The sequence below is a fragment of the Glossina fuscipes genome, unplaced genomic scaffold (assembly GCF_014805625.2).
Source record: "Glossina fuscipes isolate IAEA_lab_2018 unplaced genomic scaffold, Yale_Gfus_2 28, whole genome shotgun sequence".
Lineage (NCBI taxonomy): Eukaryota > Metazoa > Arthropoda > Insecta > Diptera > Glossinidae > Glossina > Glossina fuscipes.
Genome location: NW_023998423.1, coordinates 2154115 through 2172779, shown reverse-complemented (window position 1 = coordinate 2172779; position 18665 = coordinate 2154115). Strand labels below are relative to the sequence as shown.

The window sequence follows — 18665 nt, the reverse complement described above, 5'->3', positions numbered from 1 at the left end:
TCCGTGCGTCAGAGACCTCAGCACGTCAGCTCCTCCGTGCGTCAGAGTCCTCAGCACTGCAGCTCCTCCGTGCGTCAGAGTCTTCCGCACTGCAGAGTCCTCCGCGTAAACAATGAATTGAAAAATTTTTTTGTATATACATTTTTATTTGAAAGATTCCCCACAGTATGCGTAAATATCACCAATTATTGTTATTAATAATTTAACAGAACTGCCGAACTCCCCCTTCCTCGCAATATTTGCTGTATTCCGATGGTGAGTTTCAATTTATCTTTACTGATTGTCATTTATAACTTAATTATTTATTTCTATTTAATTTCAGATTAAGACACAAGATGAGTCGCCACCAGATCATAGCAGCGAATAAATTGTCATTATAAGGTGTAGCGAATATCCTGATTAGAACGTTAAACGCAGTAAATTTCTGGTATAATTTTACAATTTAATGTAATGCCCCTTTACAAAAATTTACTGATGCACATGAACGATATGTCAGCGCATGTTAGAGCTAAAGTTCTATAAATATGACGATACATCGTCTTAATTGAAAATGCCGGTGTTCCTTTTAACCCGCTTCACTTCCATGATTGGTTATAAGACATTGAAAGAAATGATATTTCTTGACATCGATGTTTACAATAATATGAAATACCGCCAAGAATTAACAGAATGTAAATAGAAGGAAAGGAATTATCACTTTACGAATTGTAATGAAAACCGAATCAAAACGAGTAAATTAAATATGCCTGCCACCTAATCGTTGAAGCGTTCAACAAGCGCAGCAGCCGACAGTAGAAGTTTGTTTCCAAAAAAAGGGAAATGAAAGGTAAGTATACTTATAAGGTGCTTCTTTGTTAAAGCCTAAAGATATATAAATAGATAATAATTCTAAAAGAAACTAATAAAGAATTTGCCACAAATTTTTATATTCACCCTTTTGGGTTCGACAATTCTCTATTTAATAGTGAAAGCAGCTTTCAGTTATTGGAAATATCGCGGTATATTGCATGCGAAACCCAACTGTTGGAAGTAAGCTGCATATAGCTGATGTTTTACGACGTTTCTACATCCTCTAGAGTGCACAAGCACCATTTATCGGATTTTACGCCTAACTAAAACCGATAGTATTAATGTTGGATTTTGATGCTATTCGTCAAATTTTGGTAGGAAATGCTGATCATTTACAAGATCACTGTTTATACAATAATGTGAGCACCGATTCATTTACATATAATCTTATTCAAGTAGATGGTACGGTATGGCAAGAATTACACGATTAAACTAAGCATTTATGGTTAAAAGATGTAAGTTGTGGCCTTAGTATTTTCGAAGTTATACTCAATCGAATTAAAAGTTATTTGAAAAACTTATAAAACTGTTAATTTTTCCTTACTTTTCATAGATAATTATATGGATGCTACTGATTGGTTTAATGAGATACATTAAACTGAGCATAAGAGCTGTTATGCATTCTCAAGGCGGTAAATCATTAGTTTGGATTAGTTGTGTCGTACAAGTGGGATCGTCGGTTTCCCACTCATATTTGTTCTCATAAATTTCACAGGGAGTTTTAAAGCCGCTTACAATGGCAAAAAATGATCAATCAATATTGGCTCTTATTATAAGATTTTATTATACTTTTCCCAAATTATCAATCAATATTTGCTTTTATTATATAATGACGCTGAATACTTCAATTATTAAAATTTATAAGAAGTTTATTTTTATCAAAAAACAGCGGCAATTTATTTACACATCTAATACTTCTATCTCTTAAGCGCTTATGTTGGTTGAGCTTTACAGTGCGAGACTTTTTTACCCACCTTTGAACCTGTCGCTTTTTCGAGGGTTTTTTTTCTACAACCCAGAATGCGATAATAGCTCCGAAGAAGTTAGTCGACACTCACATTCTCAAATCCTTCTTGTCCCAGACCCGATAACCTAAGAACGTAACATAAAACTCCGTCAATTTCTAAACGATAATAAAGAAAACGAATTCAACAGCAAAAACGAACGTCCATTTAATTAATTACAAATTTCTTTAAACTAACTCCTGAAGCTTGCCCCCAACTGGAGAAGGGAAAGCAGGACACGTGGATTGTAAACTGTTAAGAAGGCAAGAAAATGTCAACTTGTCTGTAATCTGACGTCTAGAGAAACCTAAAGATTGACCTAGATTTGCCAAAACAGAGGTTGCTTTAAACTGCCGACACGTCTCGCGGGAAGCTACCTTATTCCGCAGTAATGCAGAGATTAATCCGTTCGCCAGACACACAATTAAGAAAAAAGAACACACATGTTTTGATTGTCATTAATGAAGAACAACGGACAGTCAAAGCTTACCTAACCAACCGGGTGGACGTGATGTGCCGAAAGCAGATCTGTACGATACCCCACATATGGTCTTGGTTATGTGAAGATCCCGATAAGGACATGCATATAGCCGGCATAAGCCGTCAAATTATTCAAATTTATAGAAATTGCGTTAAAAAATTACAACTCTGTCACATTTGAAAGGAGGCCTCCTTTGTCCGCCTACTATGATGAATTTCAAATCGGGGTTCGCTCTAAATTGTACATAACTGAGCAAATTTATTCAATTCTTTCCATTTGAGAAGCAAAAGTTACTTATCGGAAAATCACGCCAACTAACTACTGAATGGGATCAAACTGAATCAAGTGCATAGATGAAAACGTTTGCGTGTGTATGTATGCAGGTGTGCATGTATGTATGTTTGCGTGTACAGATTATAAACTAAATTTTTATAACATCGAGAATATTGGAAACAAAAAGATCGACTGTCAATGACATGGATGTCTACAACGAATGATTATACATTATATGTACATTATATCAAGGCTCTAAGATTTTCTTCAAAGTTTGGAAAGATTATGAGTAACACTAATGAACGTTCATCTCTAATTAATGCTTGCAAAAATTTTAATTGTCATGATCGTAGCGTAGTTACAGACATTCGCTCTGCTTAAGTAAGTGGAAACGTGCTATATATTTTATAAGCCAGCTTTTCCAGGGTTCCGTTGAAAATACTTTCAATTTGCACAAAAATTACATAGATTTCATCTATAAAATCCAGTGTCTTTTTTTATATCCAGCATCAAGCAATATGATAGCATCCTAGATTTGTGCTTACGTTTGTGACACGTATAAGAAACCATATTTTTTGAACAATGTAAAGCTATGACTATGATCTTTCTCTCGCTTAAGAATGTTAACGATTGGAAAAATTCCGCTAGGAAGCTAAAGCTTGACATAGGTGACATGTACGCGATTAGTTCATAGGCATAAATAAAAAGGAAGCAAAAATAAAGAGGCAAGCTGTAGGAGGTATTGGTCTGAAACTATCTAAACACATACATACGTATGAAGGTCATTTAAAGGTTTAAAGAAGAAATGGACTTGAACCATCTTCAAATCCATCTAACGTAGACAAATATTTTAAATTATAATTATTCAATAAAATTTACTTAAAACCCGTTATACGCAGATTTAAGGGCTTGGTAAGATCACAGTCAAAATTGAGCCGATCCAACTGACACGCACGCAGCTAGTAAAATATTCTATAGTTACAAAGTACAAAGTTGAGGTACTATGTATCAAAAATTGTTTCTCAGGCCTATAAAAGTTTTTTAATCACTGCTTTCTGAGAGTTTTCTTCAGCCAAGGCACGGTATCATCTGTTATTACAATTGCAAAATTCGATGAACTAGATTATTACCATCTCCAGGTGTTGAGAGCAGTTTATTGAAAACTAATGAGAGTCGGAAATATTTTAAATTGATGTTTGGATATAAAGAATTGGATAGATGATTATTATTATTATGATATACCGTATCAGGTAAAGTTCCCTCCCTGACATTTTAATTCGTGGGACGACATGAATTGTACATTCTTAACGTTTTCCTCATTATTTGTAAGGTAAAGGGCTCTCCGTAATGTTTCAGAAATGTATCAGAAAGAATATTTCCAAACTGAGTTAAAAACATTTTTCTCTTGGTGCTCTTGGAATTATTATAACGTCATGTTGTCTTCTCTGTCACGCAAGTTGAATGACATTTTCAATCTCAAGTAGGGGATAACCAAAATTCGGCTTAAGGTTTTCTACACTAGAAACCTTCTGTAATGTTTTGAGGATATATCCGAAATAATATCTTCGAGCCGAGCAATAGCCGCCTTATAGAAAATGTTCTCAAAGTTACTGTTACGATATGTTTTCTTCGCACTTAAGCAGGAAAATGCATCAACATATGAACCCAGCTGAACGATATTTTGAATTGCAAGTAGCGGATAGCCAAGATTCTACCTAAAGTTTCCTCTTATATCTTAATTTTATCCACATTCTAAATTAAAGAGCTCTTTGCAATGTTTCAGAGATACATCTGAACGAATACCTCCGAGCTGAGTCGAAAACCACTTTACAAAAAATGCTCACGGGATTATTATTATGATGTGTTGTCTTCTTAGCCATGCATTTTGAACTTTAAGTAGCGGATATCCGAAATTCGACTTGAGATTTTCTTTCATTTCTTAAGTTTTTCCACATTTTAAATTGCCTATGATGAGGGAGGCCTTCGTGCCCAGTGGTTGGTAATTAATTAAATGCTTGTTCCAACCTTATAATGCAATTATAATCAATTGAATGTCATAGACAGACTTATAAACGTATATACGCACACAGTATTTGGATCTAAAGTGAGTCTCTGTGAATTTCCTTCATTTTGCTACAATTGATGGTAAACTGCAAAGATTTATTTTTGATTTTATTATTAAGTGTTTTCTCAGCATTGAATGTTGCACGATTGACTCGTTCACATTCCAAGTTGAATGAGGTGTTGGGTTGATTGGCTATTATTGGGTATAAAATTAAATAAAATAACATTTTCATTGCTATGGATTTTGATGATGTACTTAAGGATGTCGGTTCCTTTGGTCCCTATCAAAAAATTATAATTTGTTTTGTTCTATTGCCGGCCGCTCTTCCGTGCGCCTTTCATGCGTATAGGTAAGTGCTTGAAGAAAGTTTCTTCGAGATTTTTGCGGGAATTATAAATAGTTTTAGTCAACTCTTTATAGCAGCAACACCACGTCATTGGTGCCGGATACCCGAATTGGAACCATGGCTTCGTGACTATATGGATTTAGTATTAAATCTCAGCATTCCCATAATCAGTGAACAGCAACAATTTTTGGATTACGCGTCCTGTGAAATGTACAAACGTAACTATTCGGACATTGTACGTTATTTGGAATATCGCACACCCTATGAGTTGCAGAACGACAAGGTGTGGCATATCGGTAGTCCGAAAAAGTCCGAGACGGAGAAATGTCAACATGGTTGGCATTACGATCGTTCTCAGTATCCTAGTACTGTAGTGGCGGAGGTGGGTGAATAAATTAAAGTTTTATATTTAATTAATTCCTTTGCTTTTCGACATTTTTGTGGGAAATTCTTTTTTTTTGCACCCCTACATCACTCGTGATACAAGGATATATTATATTTGTATGGATGCATGCGACACCCGGAAAGGCTTGAAATAGATCCGCGTTTTGTTATACTGGAACACTTTCTGAATCGATCTAAGTTTATCTGCCCGCCCGTTCGTCTTGTAGTCAACTTATAGGCCGTAATTTTTAAGATATTTTCATGAAATTTGGTACGCTGAAACGTTTTGGCCCAAGGACGAGAGTTTTTGAAAATGGTTCAGATCGGATCGCTTTTTCGATCACTTCGTAAGACTTTATTTTGAAAAGCCGTTATATGAACAACTGAATTAACTAAAGTAGACTAGTGGTGTATTTAATTGTGGGCGTGTTCCCGTTTAATGTTTTTACTTGTTTCTCATTACTTCTCAGTGGAATTTGGTGTGTGAACAAAACTATTTGGTTACCTTGGCCTTGGTAGTGTTCGGAGTGGGTGGCTTGATTGGTAATTACATATTTGGTTACTTGCAAGACATGTGGGGAAGGCGTCCGAGTTTTTACGCCTATCTGTTGTTGGAGGTAGTTGCCTGTGCCGCTAGCGCCTTTGCCTGGGACTTTAACTCGTGGTTAGGCTTACGTTTCGTGGTTGGTCTTACAGTGCCTGCGATTTTAGCTAGCCCTTACGTGTTAGGTAAGGCAAGCTCTTGATATTTTTTTAAAATTACAAAATCCTCTTTGAACTCTTTCAGCAATTGAAATGGTCGATCCCGAGAAAAGAGTCTTTTGCACTATAGTCAGCAATATCGCTTATTCGTGCGGACTGGTTTTACTAGCTGGCGTCGTGTATCTTATACGTGATTGGCGTTATTTATCTTTGGCAGTCTCTTTACCTTTATTATTATTATTTTCCTGTTTTTTTGTCCTACCGGAATCACCACGTTGGCTGCTGGCCGTTAATCAACCTGAAAGAGCTGCTAAAATTTTAAAATCCATGGCTCGAGTTAATGGCGTTCCGTTACCTAGCAATTTCGCCAACACTTTGGCTGAACGTTTCCAAAAATCGCAATCGATAAAAAGCGCAGATTCCTCATCATCCACATTTGGACTTTTGGATTTATTTCGAACCAAGAATATGCGGCATAAAACTTTGATCATCACGTTGATATGGTTTGCCAACACCAGTGTATACGTTGGTCTCAGTTATTATGCTCCCGCTTTAGGAGGTGATGAGATATGGAACTTCTTCCTCGCTGGCGTTGTGGAACTGCCCACATATCTTTTACTATGGCCGGGCTTAAGCTATTTTGGCCGCCGCTGGATTTTATGCATTTCTATGTTAATGGGTGGCGTGGCATGTGTGGCCACGTTCCTCTACAGCCAAGAGGCGAATGTAATGTTGATTCTTTACTGTATCGGTAAAATGGGTATATCATCAGCTTTTGTCGTCTTACCTTTATTAGCCTCAGAAATTTATCCTACCGTGGTAAGAGGTTTGGGTATGAGTTTCAGCTCCGTTATTGCTATGATTGGACCAATAATTATTCCCATTATAAATCATATGGGACAACAGATGTTGGTATTGCCTTTAATTGTAATGGGTGTGTTGTTGATAGTAGGCGGTCTGGCCAGTCTGTTTTTACCAGAAACTAAGGGGAAAAACTTGCCGCAAACCATAGCCGAAGGTGAAGCTGTACCCTTACGCTGTTTTTTTAATAGCAACTGCTGCGAAAGTAAAGGGAAAAGTACAAAACTTCAACTCCATAGGAATTCAGTGCCGCAAATAGTTATTTGCAGTATTTGTAAAGCAGAAATAAAGAATAGAAAATAAAAAAAGAGATATTATAAAATAAAAGCGCAAAGGTAAGGAGCAAGGAAATATATACTTATTTTTATTTATTTAAGATCTTTTATAAATTTATACAAAATTCGTTTTATTTTAATTATTTAATTTTCATTTTTTTTTTTTAAAACGGTTGTGGAGTAGCACAAGTAGACCGTTTGATTCGATTGTCAAACAGAATCGCATGAATTTGTCAGTTGAATTCAGCGCACGCGTTCGTATTGGATAAGGTTTTAATGGTGCAGTAGCGACTTTTTGACATATGGTATTCTACTATTAATTAGGTTACCTATCTTTAGGTTATTATCCCCCAGTTCTACTTCAAATCCTAAAAAAATCCGTTTCTGCATGCTCAGTGTCGTCACCCGACACCGATAATGCCATCTTAATTGGTAGATCCTGGTTTTCCTATGCTTTGAATTTCGTTTAAGTGTACATTAGACCCATCTCCTTGCGCAAAAACTTGTACATCCATAGAGACGATTGATTAGTTGCCATGCCTCTTTCTTGCTTCTTCAAAGACTTTTTAATCTCGCGTAGTTTTTCCTTCGCTGACCTTATCGGCACTTCCACATCGATGTTTTGGTATAACTCCGCTACAAGTTGCTCCCAAGCTGTCCTTTTCTCTTCTTGCATTGGCTAAGGAACAATTTTTGGGATTACATTTGAGTGCAGGAGTGGTAGATAAGTCTGTAATTGCTCAAGCCGGTCTTTCGCTAGGAGCGGTAAATATAAACGCTCATAAGTTCGACAAAATAAAAATGATAATCATTATGGGTTTAGTCAAGTGCGATGGTGGCGATTTTAGCTTACGTATGTGCTGCTAATACCCAATTGCGCATTTTATTTTCTTCGGCTGACATAGCCATTATTATCTAGTAAGATAATAATAACATTATAAGATAATAAGATAATTATAATAATAAAAAAAAATAAATAATATAATAAATGATGAGATGATCAAAAGAGACATGAAAACATACATATGCCGGCCTATATTTTTATATTTAAAAGGAGAATAGAAAGAGAAATTTACAAATGTGAATAACGTTCGTAAACAAGCTAAACTTACTAAACTAAAGTTGGGACACTCTGTTGGAACGGAGAGGTGAACTTTCTCTTTTTATCACATCTGACGCAATCGAGCAATTGAGTGATTCGACCTTTTAATACAAAACATTTAATATTGCAGAATCCTATACCCGGATATTTGACAGCAAAATCAGAGGTTTAACAAAAAATTCGCGACATTATTTCAAATGCATAAATTTGTTCTTCTTCTTCTACGCTTCCTGACAACATCGTGGTGTTTTGGCACTTGGTTGTCATTTCCAAAAATAAAAAAACTAACTAACGGTTTTTCGTGCGAAGTAGAAGAACTTTCTTACGAGTTGAGCGAAGTAAGTGTGTGAAGTTTTAACACTTTTTACATTGAACTCTTTTTCTAAATGATTTATAGACTGCATTTTACTCTTATCAAACTTAAGTCAGAGTTCAGTGTTCTTTTCATAAAGAATTAAATTACTGTTTATCTGAAACTGCAACAGAAATACTCCTTAAAATCGGTCAAAAAGCGATATTTTTATAGAAACTTGAAACTTGAACACAATGTCACAGCAACAACAACAACAAGCTCCTCTCTATAATCACGTAAGTATTGCATCAACAATTGCTCTATGATTATTTTTTAATCATTTCGTGTTGTGTAGGATTTAAATTACAGGCAGCATTATATTTCTGTATGTAAAGTTTTTGAGCTCCTTAACAATGGTTGTACTCCGATGTCGTGCCATCCAATATCCGAGCGACAAATTGATATTTTAAAAAACCTTCCTAAATATGAGCTCAGGATGGCGTACAAGTTCATGTATAATAATGAACAATTGTTCAAAAAATTCTTCCCCTTATTTTGCTTCTATTTTGGCATACAAGGGGATAGAAACAAGCTGCTGACTATGGCCGACAATTTAAATCGATATCCTGATCATTTAGTCTTTTTGTTTGATTTGCACGCCGGCCTAATGAAGACCGGTCTAAACAAGATGAATGCTTGCCGTTATATTTTGACAAGAAGTTGCAAGAATTTAACAGATGAACTGTTTATGCAGTTTCTCGCAATTTTTGAGGGAAATTTGTCAACAGAAATGTGAAAGGATCAATGTATACAAAAAAAAGAGTTTTTGTGGTATGAATAAACAATGAAAGTGGCTTGAATAATTAAAACTAAATCCATAATAAATGTAATAATTCAATAATTTTGTGAAAATTCCGAGAAGTCGCAATTTGTCCACAATCTGGGGATAATATAACGTTTCGTTGTCATTGCCTATAAAACTCGGCTCAGTTGTAAAAGAAAAGTACCATAAAATATATTCGTGGGAGAAATTGAAGAATGCACTTTAAAACATAAACAAGGAAGCGTTCGCTAGTTTTGTATGCACAAAAATAGAGCCATTCCCCTCAATCTGTACAAAAAAGTTTTTAATACACAGGCTTTTACACATGCAAATATAAGGATTAGGGCACTTTCCACTTTCCCGACCATATTCGGTATTTTGAGTATTCATAGTGCTATTTTCCGCTTTGTCACTTTGAAATAGTCCAGAAAATATTTGAAATAAAAAGCATAACGATACTATACTTCAAGGTCAAGAATATTTAGACGATTCTTTTTTTTAGAGAGAAGATTCTAGTCCTTCAAAAAAAAGAGGTTATTTTTTCTCTCTGGAAATCTAAATCTAAAATAAGGCACAAAATTAATGTCAACGTGCTACTCTCGCGTTTTTTCGTTTTGTGCGTTCACAATCCTGTTAACGCAAACAATGGAATGTCTTAATATGTCCGACCTATGAATTATTAATTGACGTTAAAGGTGATTACATCTGCAAAATCGAATTACTTCATTTGATCACTAATCTAGAGATTATTTCTTTTTGGAGGTAACTTAATTGTTGTTGCTGTTAGATAACTAAAGTTGTATTTAAGTCTTGGAAAAAGAGAAAATAAACACAGCCTTCAGCAAGATCCTAGATGCAGAAAAGATGTATGTAATGAGGCGCGTAGGCCAAAGAAACTGTAGAAAGAACTATGATAACACACAGCAATTTCGAAAGAGAAACAACACATCAAACATTAAATAAAAAATTGCAATTAGTGTAAATTAATGCTATTCATTTATGCTGTTCAATTTACATAATTGTGTACAAAGTCGGGCAGGGTTGGAATGAGTGGAATGGAAAATAATCATTTGTTATTCTGGGCTATGGCAATCATGCAAGGGACGTAACTTGTCTGCAAAAATGGCTTTAGCGTTGTAAACAATGAATTGAAAATAGTTTTGTTTAAAATAATTTTATTTGAAAGATTCTCGAGAATATGCGTAAATATCAGCAGTTATTGTTATTAATAATTTCTTGCATAAGTGTCGGTATTTTATTAATGTATAAAACCGAAAACAATCGTCTTAAAGATGTTTTACACGTTATTAACTTTTTTGGACGGAAGGATGCAGCTATCCTTCGCCGTATAGACAATATTAATAATTCGTCTCATTATCTGGTGGATTTCATACATCCATTACCGGTTTGGCAGTTAATAGGTCAACATTTCCATGCATACGCTGCATACTGGAAACGTAACGAATTGGTGGCAGGCGGTGAAGCTGTTGTAATAGTCGTTGGCCGTCGCGGTGCCATTCTAAATTTTAAATGTTCTGTAAATTACGAAGCCAGTAAGATAAACAAAGGCAAATTTCGGTTTCAAAGGTTGGATAAAGAAGGAAAGGATGGCTTAAGTGAATTTACCCGATATCGTTTTTATTGCCGTATAACAAGAGATTTTGGTCAACCAAAAGGTGTTACGTTTACAGAAGTTACAGATGCGGGTTCTACCCCAAATGGACATTCGATTAATCTAAGATATTTGAAATTAACGAATAATGAGTCTAAAAAGCCGCCCAATGTTGCTAAACCAATAAGCATATGTTTGGATTTGGTAAATCAAGCATACAAAAATGGGACTTCATTGGAAAGTCGGGAAAGGGAATTAATGCAATTCTTCGTACATCACTTCTCATTAGGCATAGAAGACTTTATAGTGTACAATGGCGACGATTTATCCATGCAGCTTTTACTAATTTTGGAACGTCTAAATATTAAAGTGCATTTACTGCCTTTTAATTTTCCCTATTCCTACAATATTGAACGTATTAGAAGTTTAGTGGAAACTGATTGTTTGCTACGCAATACCAATCGAGCACACCATACATTACTTTTAACAGCTGATGAATTCTTTTATCCTTCGACCAAGTTATATGAAGAGAAGTCTGTATTAAAATACTTAAGTCATTATACCAGTAAGGCGCAACGGTTTGAATTACCTGTCTTTGCGGTTTGCAAGGATCAAACCCATAATTTTTTAATAGATAACACTCTCTACGATCCGGAAGTCAAGTTCAAACATCATTCGTATGTATACAGACTTTCACCGAATATTTTAAACGGCAGCACTGAAGATCTAACAAGTTCGAGCAGTACTTTGTTAACCGTAAATCGCGCCTTTGTCCATCATTATTGCTCTTGCTTACATGTGGGTAAAGATGGTTTATTCGACTGGCGAAATTCAATACGTGAAGACTTTACGAAGCATTTACAAAGTCTAAAGAATGAACTAAAAATATACATTTAATTCCCATTCGTGCCTTTTGGCATTTCCTGCAATTCTTTTTGTTTTAACACCAAGCGGATCGACAATTACAAAGCAACTTCGGAGAGCGCTTCCGAAAAAAAAAAATTATTATTGAGATTTGTTTATCTTCTTTCCTATGTTTTCATCGCAGCATTATTTACATATTTTTTGGTATCCAAAGAAATAAACTAATTTTCTTTTTATTATTATTATAATCTTGTAGAAAATTTGTGATTAATTTTCGTTATGGAATTTTGATGAACTTATTCCTCATCTATGCAACTTCTTGCGATTTTTGCTATTATATTTAGTTGAGCCGTTGCATTAAGGCAGCATTTTTAAGACCTGCTGCTTCTATAGTCTCTGTAGTATCACTCAACTCTCGCGTAGGGAAGGAAGAGACCAATATAAAGTTACGTTCGGCATACTGGGGACGAGCTCTGCATGCAAATAAATTTAGCTTTAAACAAGAGATATAACATTATGAAAAACTTACGTCTGTATGTAAGTTAAAATATCACCAACTGTATGATTGAGATTAAATTGTGCTGCCAAGCGGGTTCCATCCGCCAAACGTATCTGTAGCGTCGTAATGGGTTGTGCGCTATCTAATTTAAGCTTCTCCTTGGCGGAGGACTCATCACTTGCATCATTTCCAGCAGTTGCAGGAGTTTCGGTATTTTCGGTAACAATAGGAGCCGGGCTAAAATTTGGGTTGTTTTGTAAATAGTTTTTTTAATGATTCGGACGTTTCAACAAACGGAAAAGTGTAAAAAAAGGTTTATGTATTTACCTTCCCAAAGCGTGTCCAGATCCTTTAAACAGCTTCACAGCAGAGGCAGGCTTTTTAAAATCCTCCTGTCGATGATCCTCCACGTCTACATTAACTACCCAACCCATGTCTAGCAATTCCTGGGGAATTTCCCTGCAATACACTTACATTCATCTAAAGATAAAGCAATTATTTAACCAGTGTTTACCCTCTCATTACGGTTTCTAAAAATTCCTTATTCTGCGGATTGTCGTAGTGACGTAACTCGCCATCATCTACTGAAAAGCCTTGACTCCACAATTTTAAGACTACCACAGGCTTTTTATTTGCATTATCTTTTTTAGCTGGTGCTACGACAGAATGATCAGTGTTAGTCATGCCCAAACGTATACCTGTGTTGCCCCAGTTTGCTCCTGATGAAGTACTGGCAGCACCTGAGCCCTCAACATTTGCTATGTTCTCTTGAGCTATACGGAACATTTCCGTTAGTTGTTCACGAAAATTCTTACGCTTCGGTGGCCCTAAAACTTGTTGCCCGGATCGGTCACTGCCGCCAGCATAAAATGCTTGACCTTCTTCTTCATCATTTTCACCAGCCTTATTCGACATGTCTTTCAGGGTAGCAAACCTTCAAAATGGAAAAATTTGTAAAAAAAAGGAGGAAGAATACTTATTAACTTCAATCAGCTTACTTAGCTTTTGTAGTGCTGACATTTTTGCCAAAATAGTCGGAGGAATTCGTAGTCTTAACTTGGCCTAATGAAGCAACCAGCTGCTCAGGTGTAATTCCAGTTACATCAATAGTTGTTACATCCTCTTCGTTATCTGCTTGATTACCCAGAAAATTCGATAGAGCATCCTTGATTTGTTATTAAAGATTAGTATTAAAAAATTTTTTTGTACATTATTTACGATTTAACTGCTTTATGTACCTCTAAAGACCAATTGCAACTAGATAAATAGAAACGTGCCACATTTTCGTCGCTACCACTAATTTCGATGAATTGTGAAACTAATTCATCGCGATCGGCCATAATTTACAAAAAATTTCAAATCTCTAGGAATTAGTCGTCTCCTTTTTCTTCTTTTTTTTTTTTTTCTTTTTGAATGTAAGAATATTCGATTATCCTTGTAAACGCTATATTTCAATGATTTCAATGATTCAGTAATATGTTCCTTATTAAAAAAAAGCAGAGATGCCAATGTTTCCTTTAAAATCGAATTACATTCTTCTTCTTCCTTTGCGAGTTAGTACATAAACAACGAGTATATTTAAAATCATGCATAAAAAGTATTCGGAATTTTTCAATTTAAAATAAATTTAGAAAATACTGTCAAATTAACGCTGAAAGAAACGGGATATATAAAAGTGCTCATCACAATACAATATAGAAGCACCTACATGGTTATTTATTTTTTGTTCGTTAAAGTTGTAGTCATAGCTTTTTTATATAAGAGCGTGTGGGACTTGTAAAAAACACAGCAATTTAGAGCAATATGTATTATATTAAAAAAAACATCTCCCTTTATAATAAATTAAAATAAATACACAGAAATTAACTTTATTACATATCAGCGACTTCTGAGTTCGATTATGTATGAGTACACATGCTTGATTTCTATCCTTAACGGCGTTATGATATCATTCATGACAATATCTGCTGTCGTCACGACTTTTACATGCTGTAAGTAATCGGCCAACTTTTGGGAAATATCTGCAACACATAATATCTGAATCAAACTTACTGGGAATTCCAGCTTCATGTGAGCTTCATGTGTAGTTAACAATTGAAGAATATCTTTGTACGTTGTATTTGTTTTATCTGTATTGCCTTGGTTACTTTTTGAATTCTAGAGCGACGTATCTATCTCTTATTCTCCTTATCACACATTAATGTTTAATTTGGCTTGAAGTCGTCGTTTGTATCGGCCCAGCTGTTGACACTGACCTCGCAGTCTTGGAAATACACGTTGATATTGGGTACATTTAAGTGTTTTGATTCAAACGTCGTTTGTATCGGCCCAGCTGTTGACACTGACCTCGCAGTCTTGGAAATACACGTTGATATTGGGTACATTTAAGTATTTTGATTCAAAACCGAATCATATTGAAAATTTATTGGACCGAATCACATTTAGAACCTTTCCCATATGGCATTTTAATTCGAATACGTCATTATGCCTTCACATGAAAACAATGCCTAATTTTTATTTTGCATAAATTTTATTATTTTTTGTTATCTTATTGATAAAAAGAGTGAAAAATGTTATTAGGCGAATAATCAGCTTTTCCCGAATACAATGTTTTTGTTCATTTCTAAATTTAAATTTCCACGCACTAATAAGGAATCTTTTTTGATTTAACAATTTTTTGCCTAATATTTTTCTAAGAAAGATATGCCCTAACAGCGCATATATCCGTTTTTGAAAAAGTAGAGATTCGAATAAATTTTTTTTATATGATTCTATTAAATTTGAACCGTAAAACATTCAAAGATGTTGTCATTATAATGAAATATTTATTCACTTTAAAAACTAGAGGCGTCTAACTTAATTTAGTGGAGTCCGCGCAAAAACTATCCGGAAATTATTAATTTAAAACATATGTGAAAAATGTCGCCGCAATTTCTTCCCTGTCGGTTGGTAGATATATCCAAAATTTAACAGAATTCGAAGCAAACTTCTCACACTATCAGAATCGAACGCATTTTTCCCACGCTAATAGAATCAAACGCAAATTTCTCTAAATTTTAATGAGAAGCGTTGCAATTTATTAAAAGCAACTCTGTGCTCTCTATTCTCAACATATGGTACTTTTTTTTATAAACCATGAGCACTTCATGAAATTTGTTTATATGAAATCGGAAAATTTTTTAAATGAAAATTGTAACAAACTGCTGATCTGCATAGCTAAATCGAAGAATGGAAGCATATTTTGTATTAGGCCTTAGTGTTTGAAAGGTATTGAACTATACGACAGTTGTTCCAAACAGTTTCCTTGCATCGATAATTAACGAAAGGAGCTCAAGTCAATTTAGGCCCTGTCGTCCATCAGACGTGTAATGGACAAATTACTTGAGCAAAGAGTTTGCTTAAAATTTTGTGTTTCAAATGATGTTTCATGTGCCGAATCGGTGAAATTGCTGCAGAATGCCTACCGCGATTCGTGTGTATCGAAAACACAGGCATATGAATGGTATAAAACAATCAAAGAAGGCCGAGAAGTGATAATTGATTTGCCTACATCTGACCAAGTTTTAAAGGCAGTAAACGAAAAGAACATCGAGAAGATGAAGGATTTACTGCTTGAAAATCCACGTATTGGTATGAGAGAGCTTTCTTCAGAACTAAGTATATCTTGTGCGACCGTTCATAACATTCTAACCGATCATTTAGACTTGAGACGGATCATAATGCGAATTGTTCCGAAAGAGTTGGATTTTGTTCAAAAAAACTATCGAAAGCAGATGGCTGAAGATATGCTTTCTCGAACGTCCACTGACCCCACATTCATGAAACGCATTATAACCGGCGGGTCGACATGGGTCTACAGGCAAGCGAATCTTGGTGGTGAGCCGAAAGCCAAAAAGATGCGTCAAAGTCGATCGAACTTCAAGATTATGTTGACAGTTTTTTTCGATTACCACGGTGTGGTGCATTTTCAATTTCTTCCAGAGGGAGAAGCTATGAACAAAGAATTCTATTTAGACATTATGAAGCATTTGCGGGAGCACATTAGACAGAAACGATCAAATTTATGGAAAAACAATTCCTGGATATTGCATCACGATAATGAGACATGGCATAAAGCGTTTATAGTGCAAGAGTTCTTAGCCAAACACTCAACCAACGTAATTGAACAGGCACTTTATTCACCTGACATGACTCCATTCGACTTTTTCCTATTTCCGAAGCTAAAGTTACCAATTCGAGGGGCAAGCATTGAGTCTATTGACGATATGAAAGATGTTTCGCTGAAAGAGATGATGGCCGTGCCTCAATCAGCCTATGAAAAGTGTATGGACGATTGGATTAAGCGCTGGCGAAGATGTGTTGCAAGCGATGGCGCATATTTTGAAAGCCATGAGATACGTTCTGAAGAATAATTTGTCTAACACTTCCAGTTACCTTTTACACAGCATTACATTTATATATGAAATCTTTTTCTTTATTAATTTAAGTATTCACTAACATTAGACCATAATTCATTACATAAACGAAAACAAAAATTTTCCATTGAAATAATATAAAAACAATGTTTTTTCACCATTATTTAACTGCAATTTTATATGACTTATTTCTTCTCATCCTGAAAAAAAAATTAAAAACTTTGTATAAACATAACAAAAAGTAAATATGTTTTTTTCTTCTTTTGTAATACATGTGCACGCTTTTAGGTATTTAAATACAAGAACAGGTATTTAATATATATGCAAGTGTTTTTAAATGATAACGGGAATTTACACACAGCAGAGCTAAGGATGATTCTTATTGAGTGTACATTGGAGAGGAAGAATACTAAAAGCAATCCACAATAAGGAAATGTTATACTAAATCACTTCACAATACACCGAATATCTTTAATGCTTATATAAATTTTGGAATATGTTTTCGGGAACTTGCCCACAAAAGGAAACGTATAAATGCGTGTAATATCCAGAAGGTGCAGTTGCGTATTCCGTCTTTTAAAGGTTGGTAAAATGATGAATTTCTCTTTGTGAGGTCCCCCGCATAACAGCACACAAATATTATGGTCTTTTTTTTTTCAATGCAAACCCTGTATATTGTTTTGCTTAAGTTTCTGTTTTTTTTCCTTTTTCAATTTATTAACGTGATAATAATTTACCCTTTAATGTGTTCAAAGTTGAATGAGTTTTTCATGAGTTGTACGTGCAACGGGTCGTTTAATTACCTGCATGTAGTTATTGAATAAAATTGTTAAGCCAATACCCAGACCAAAGACCAAAAGATGTGAAAAATACAACTTTGGCAGAGGACGTCGTTTCCGTAATAGAAAATTCAAGAAATTAGTCTTTCGATCTGAATATGGTGGATAACGTCCTCTATAAAATAAAATTAAATATTATTTAGTAGATATTTATGTAAGAATTTAAACGCAACAACACTTACGAAGCCAAACGCTCGCCAAGCGGATGAAGATTTTTTCCCAAACACGATTTCTTATGTACAAAAGTATCAAAGCCGTACTTGCCGTGATAATAGCCCATTCCGCTAAGGCCGACACCTCCGAATGGTAAGGTGTCAGCTAAAAAATATTTATCATGATAAGAGAAACAGTATGAATAATAAAACTAAAAATGGTTAAAAAGTTATTTTTGTTTAAAAGAAAATTTATAAATTAATATTTTTCACAAAAATTATTGCATATATATTTGCATACGACTTCAGCTGATTTCATAGATCCATATCAAAAATGAGCCGTATCTTCTTGCTTAAAAAGCAGACATCCTTAAAAGTGGTGACCCGTCATTTCAAGAAAAGACTCGGAAATCTTATAATCTAGTTACAATTGGACCTAAGTCATAAGTTTCATTGATGGATCAGAAAGGAATGAAAGGAAGGAGTAGTTTGAGTTTAAGTAATACGCTTGGGCGGTATATATTCATGGAATAAGGAATTGCAAGGAGGTCATCTTAAGTTAGAAAAATACCTTCAATTTAATTTTGATAGATAGAAAGAAACTGTATTCGGATACGAGCATACTTGTGCCATCGTAAAGGGCCGAAGTAAGCCCTTTATGGAAAAGAAACCTATCTATAGCAAATCTGCCTGCATATGTAGCAAACTTCATTGAGCAGCAGAAGCAATCATTGTAACTTATTAAAGGACGCTTGTGTACGCGCGATTTTAGTAATATTTCTTAAAAAGTACAGCTGCACTTTGATCAGCGCAAGGTAGAGAGAAAT

The 18665-nt window shown here is 35.0% G+C and overlaps 5 protein-coding genes across 18 annotated transcripts in view; 3 read left to right on the top strand and 2 right to left on the bottom strand.

Moving 5' to 3' along the window:
• Positions 1–4829: 4829 nt before the first annotated feature.
• LOC119636551 (beta-alanine transporter) lies at positions 4830–7279 on the top strand. The gene is made up of 4 exons (XM_038031952.1): positions 4830–5021; positions 5079–5400; positions 5873–6131; positions 6190–7279. The coding sequence occupies exons 1-4, from the start codon at positions 4909–4911 to the stop codon at positions 7266–7268; spliced, it is 1773 nt and encodes a 590-aa protein (XP_037887880.1). The 5' UTR covers positions 4830–4908; the 3' UTR covers positions 7269–7279.
• A 1588-nt stretch (positions 7280–8867) lies between these two features.
• On the top strand, positions 8868–9473 carry LOC119636121. The gene is made up of 2 exons (XM_038031266.1): positions 8868–8930; positions 8990–9473. Exons 1-2 carry the CDS (start codon positions 8889–8891, stop codon positions 9428–9430), a joined length of 483 nt encoding a protein of 160 aa, XP_037887194.1. The 5' UTR covers positions 8868–8888; the 3' UTR covers positions 9431–9473.
• A 1124-nt stretch (positions 9474–10597) lies between these two features.
• LOC119636749 lies at positions 10598–12053 on the top strand. The gene has a single exon (XM_038032333.1). It carries the CDS (start codon positions 10656–10658, stop codon positions 11964–11966), a length of 1311 nt encoding a protein of 436 aa, XP_037888261.1. The 5' UTR covers positions 10598–10655; the 3' UTR covers positions 11967–12053.
• Positions 12054–12173: 120 nt separating this feature from the next.
• Positions 12174–13933, bottom strand: LOC119636750 (NSFL1 cofactor p47). The gene is made up of 6 exons (XM_038032334.1): positions 13671–13933; positions 13431–13597; positions 12947–13366; positions 12760–12891; positions 12463–12669; positions 12174–12406 (listed from the first exon to the last, which is right to left on the bottom strand). The coding sequence occupies exons 1-6, from the start codon at positions 13770–13772 to the stop codon at positions 12274–12276; spliced, it is 1161 nt and encodes a 386-aa protein (XP_037888262.1). The 5' UTR covers positions 13773–13933; the 3' UTR covers positions 12174–12273.
• A 3035-nt stretch (positions 13934–16968) lies between these two features.
• LOC119636180 (aldehyde dehydrogenase family 3 member B1) overlaps positions 16969–18665 on the bottom strand; it is a 33386-nt gene continuing 31689 nt past the window's right edge. For 11 of the 14 annotated variants that reach the window (XM_038031385.1, XM_038031379.1, XM_038031377.1 and 8 more), the window contains 2 exons: positions 17869–18004; positions 17592–17801 (listed from right to left, as the gene is read on the bottom strand). In XM_038031385.1, the coding sequence (XP_037887313.1) occupies positions 17597–17801; positions 17869–18004 (341 nt within the window). In that variant the 3' untranslated portion in view covers positions 17592–17596. The other 3 variants (XM_038031381.1, XM_038031380.1, XM_038031382.1) reach the window with 2 other exon arrangements.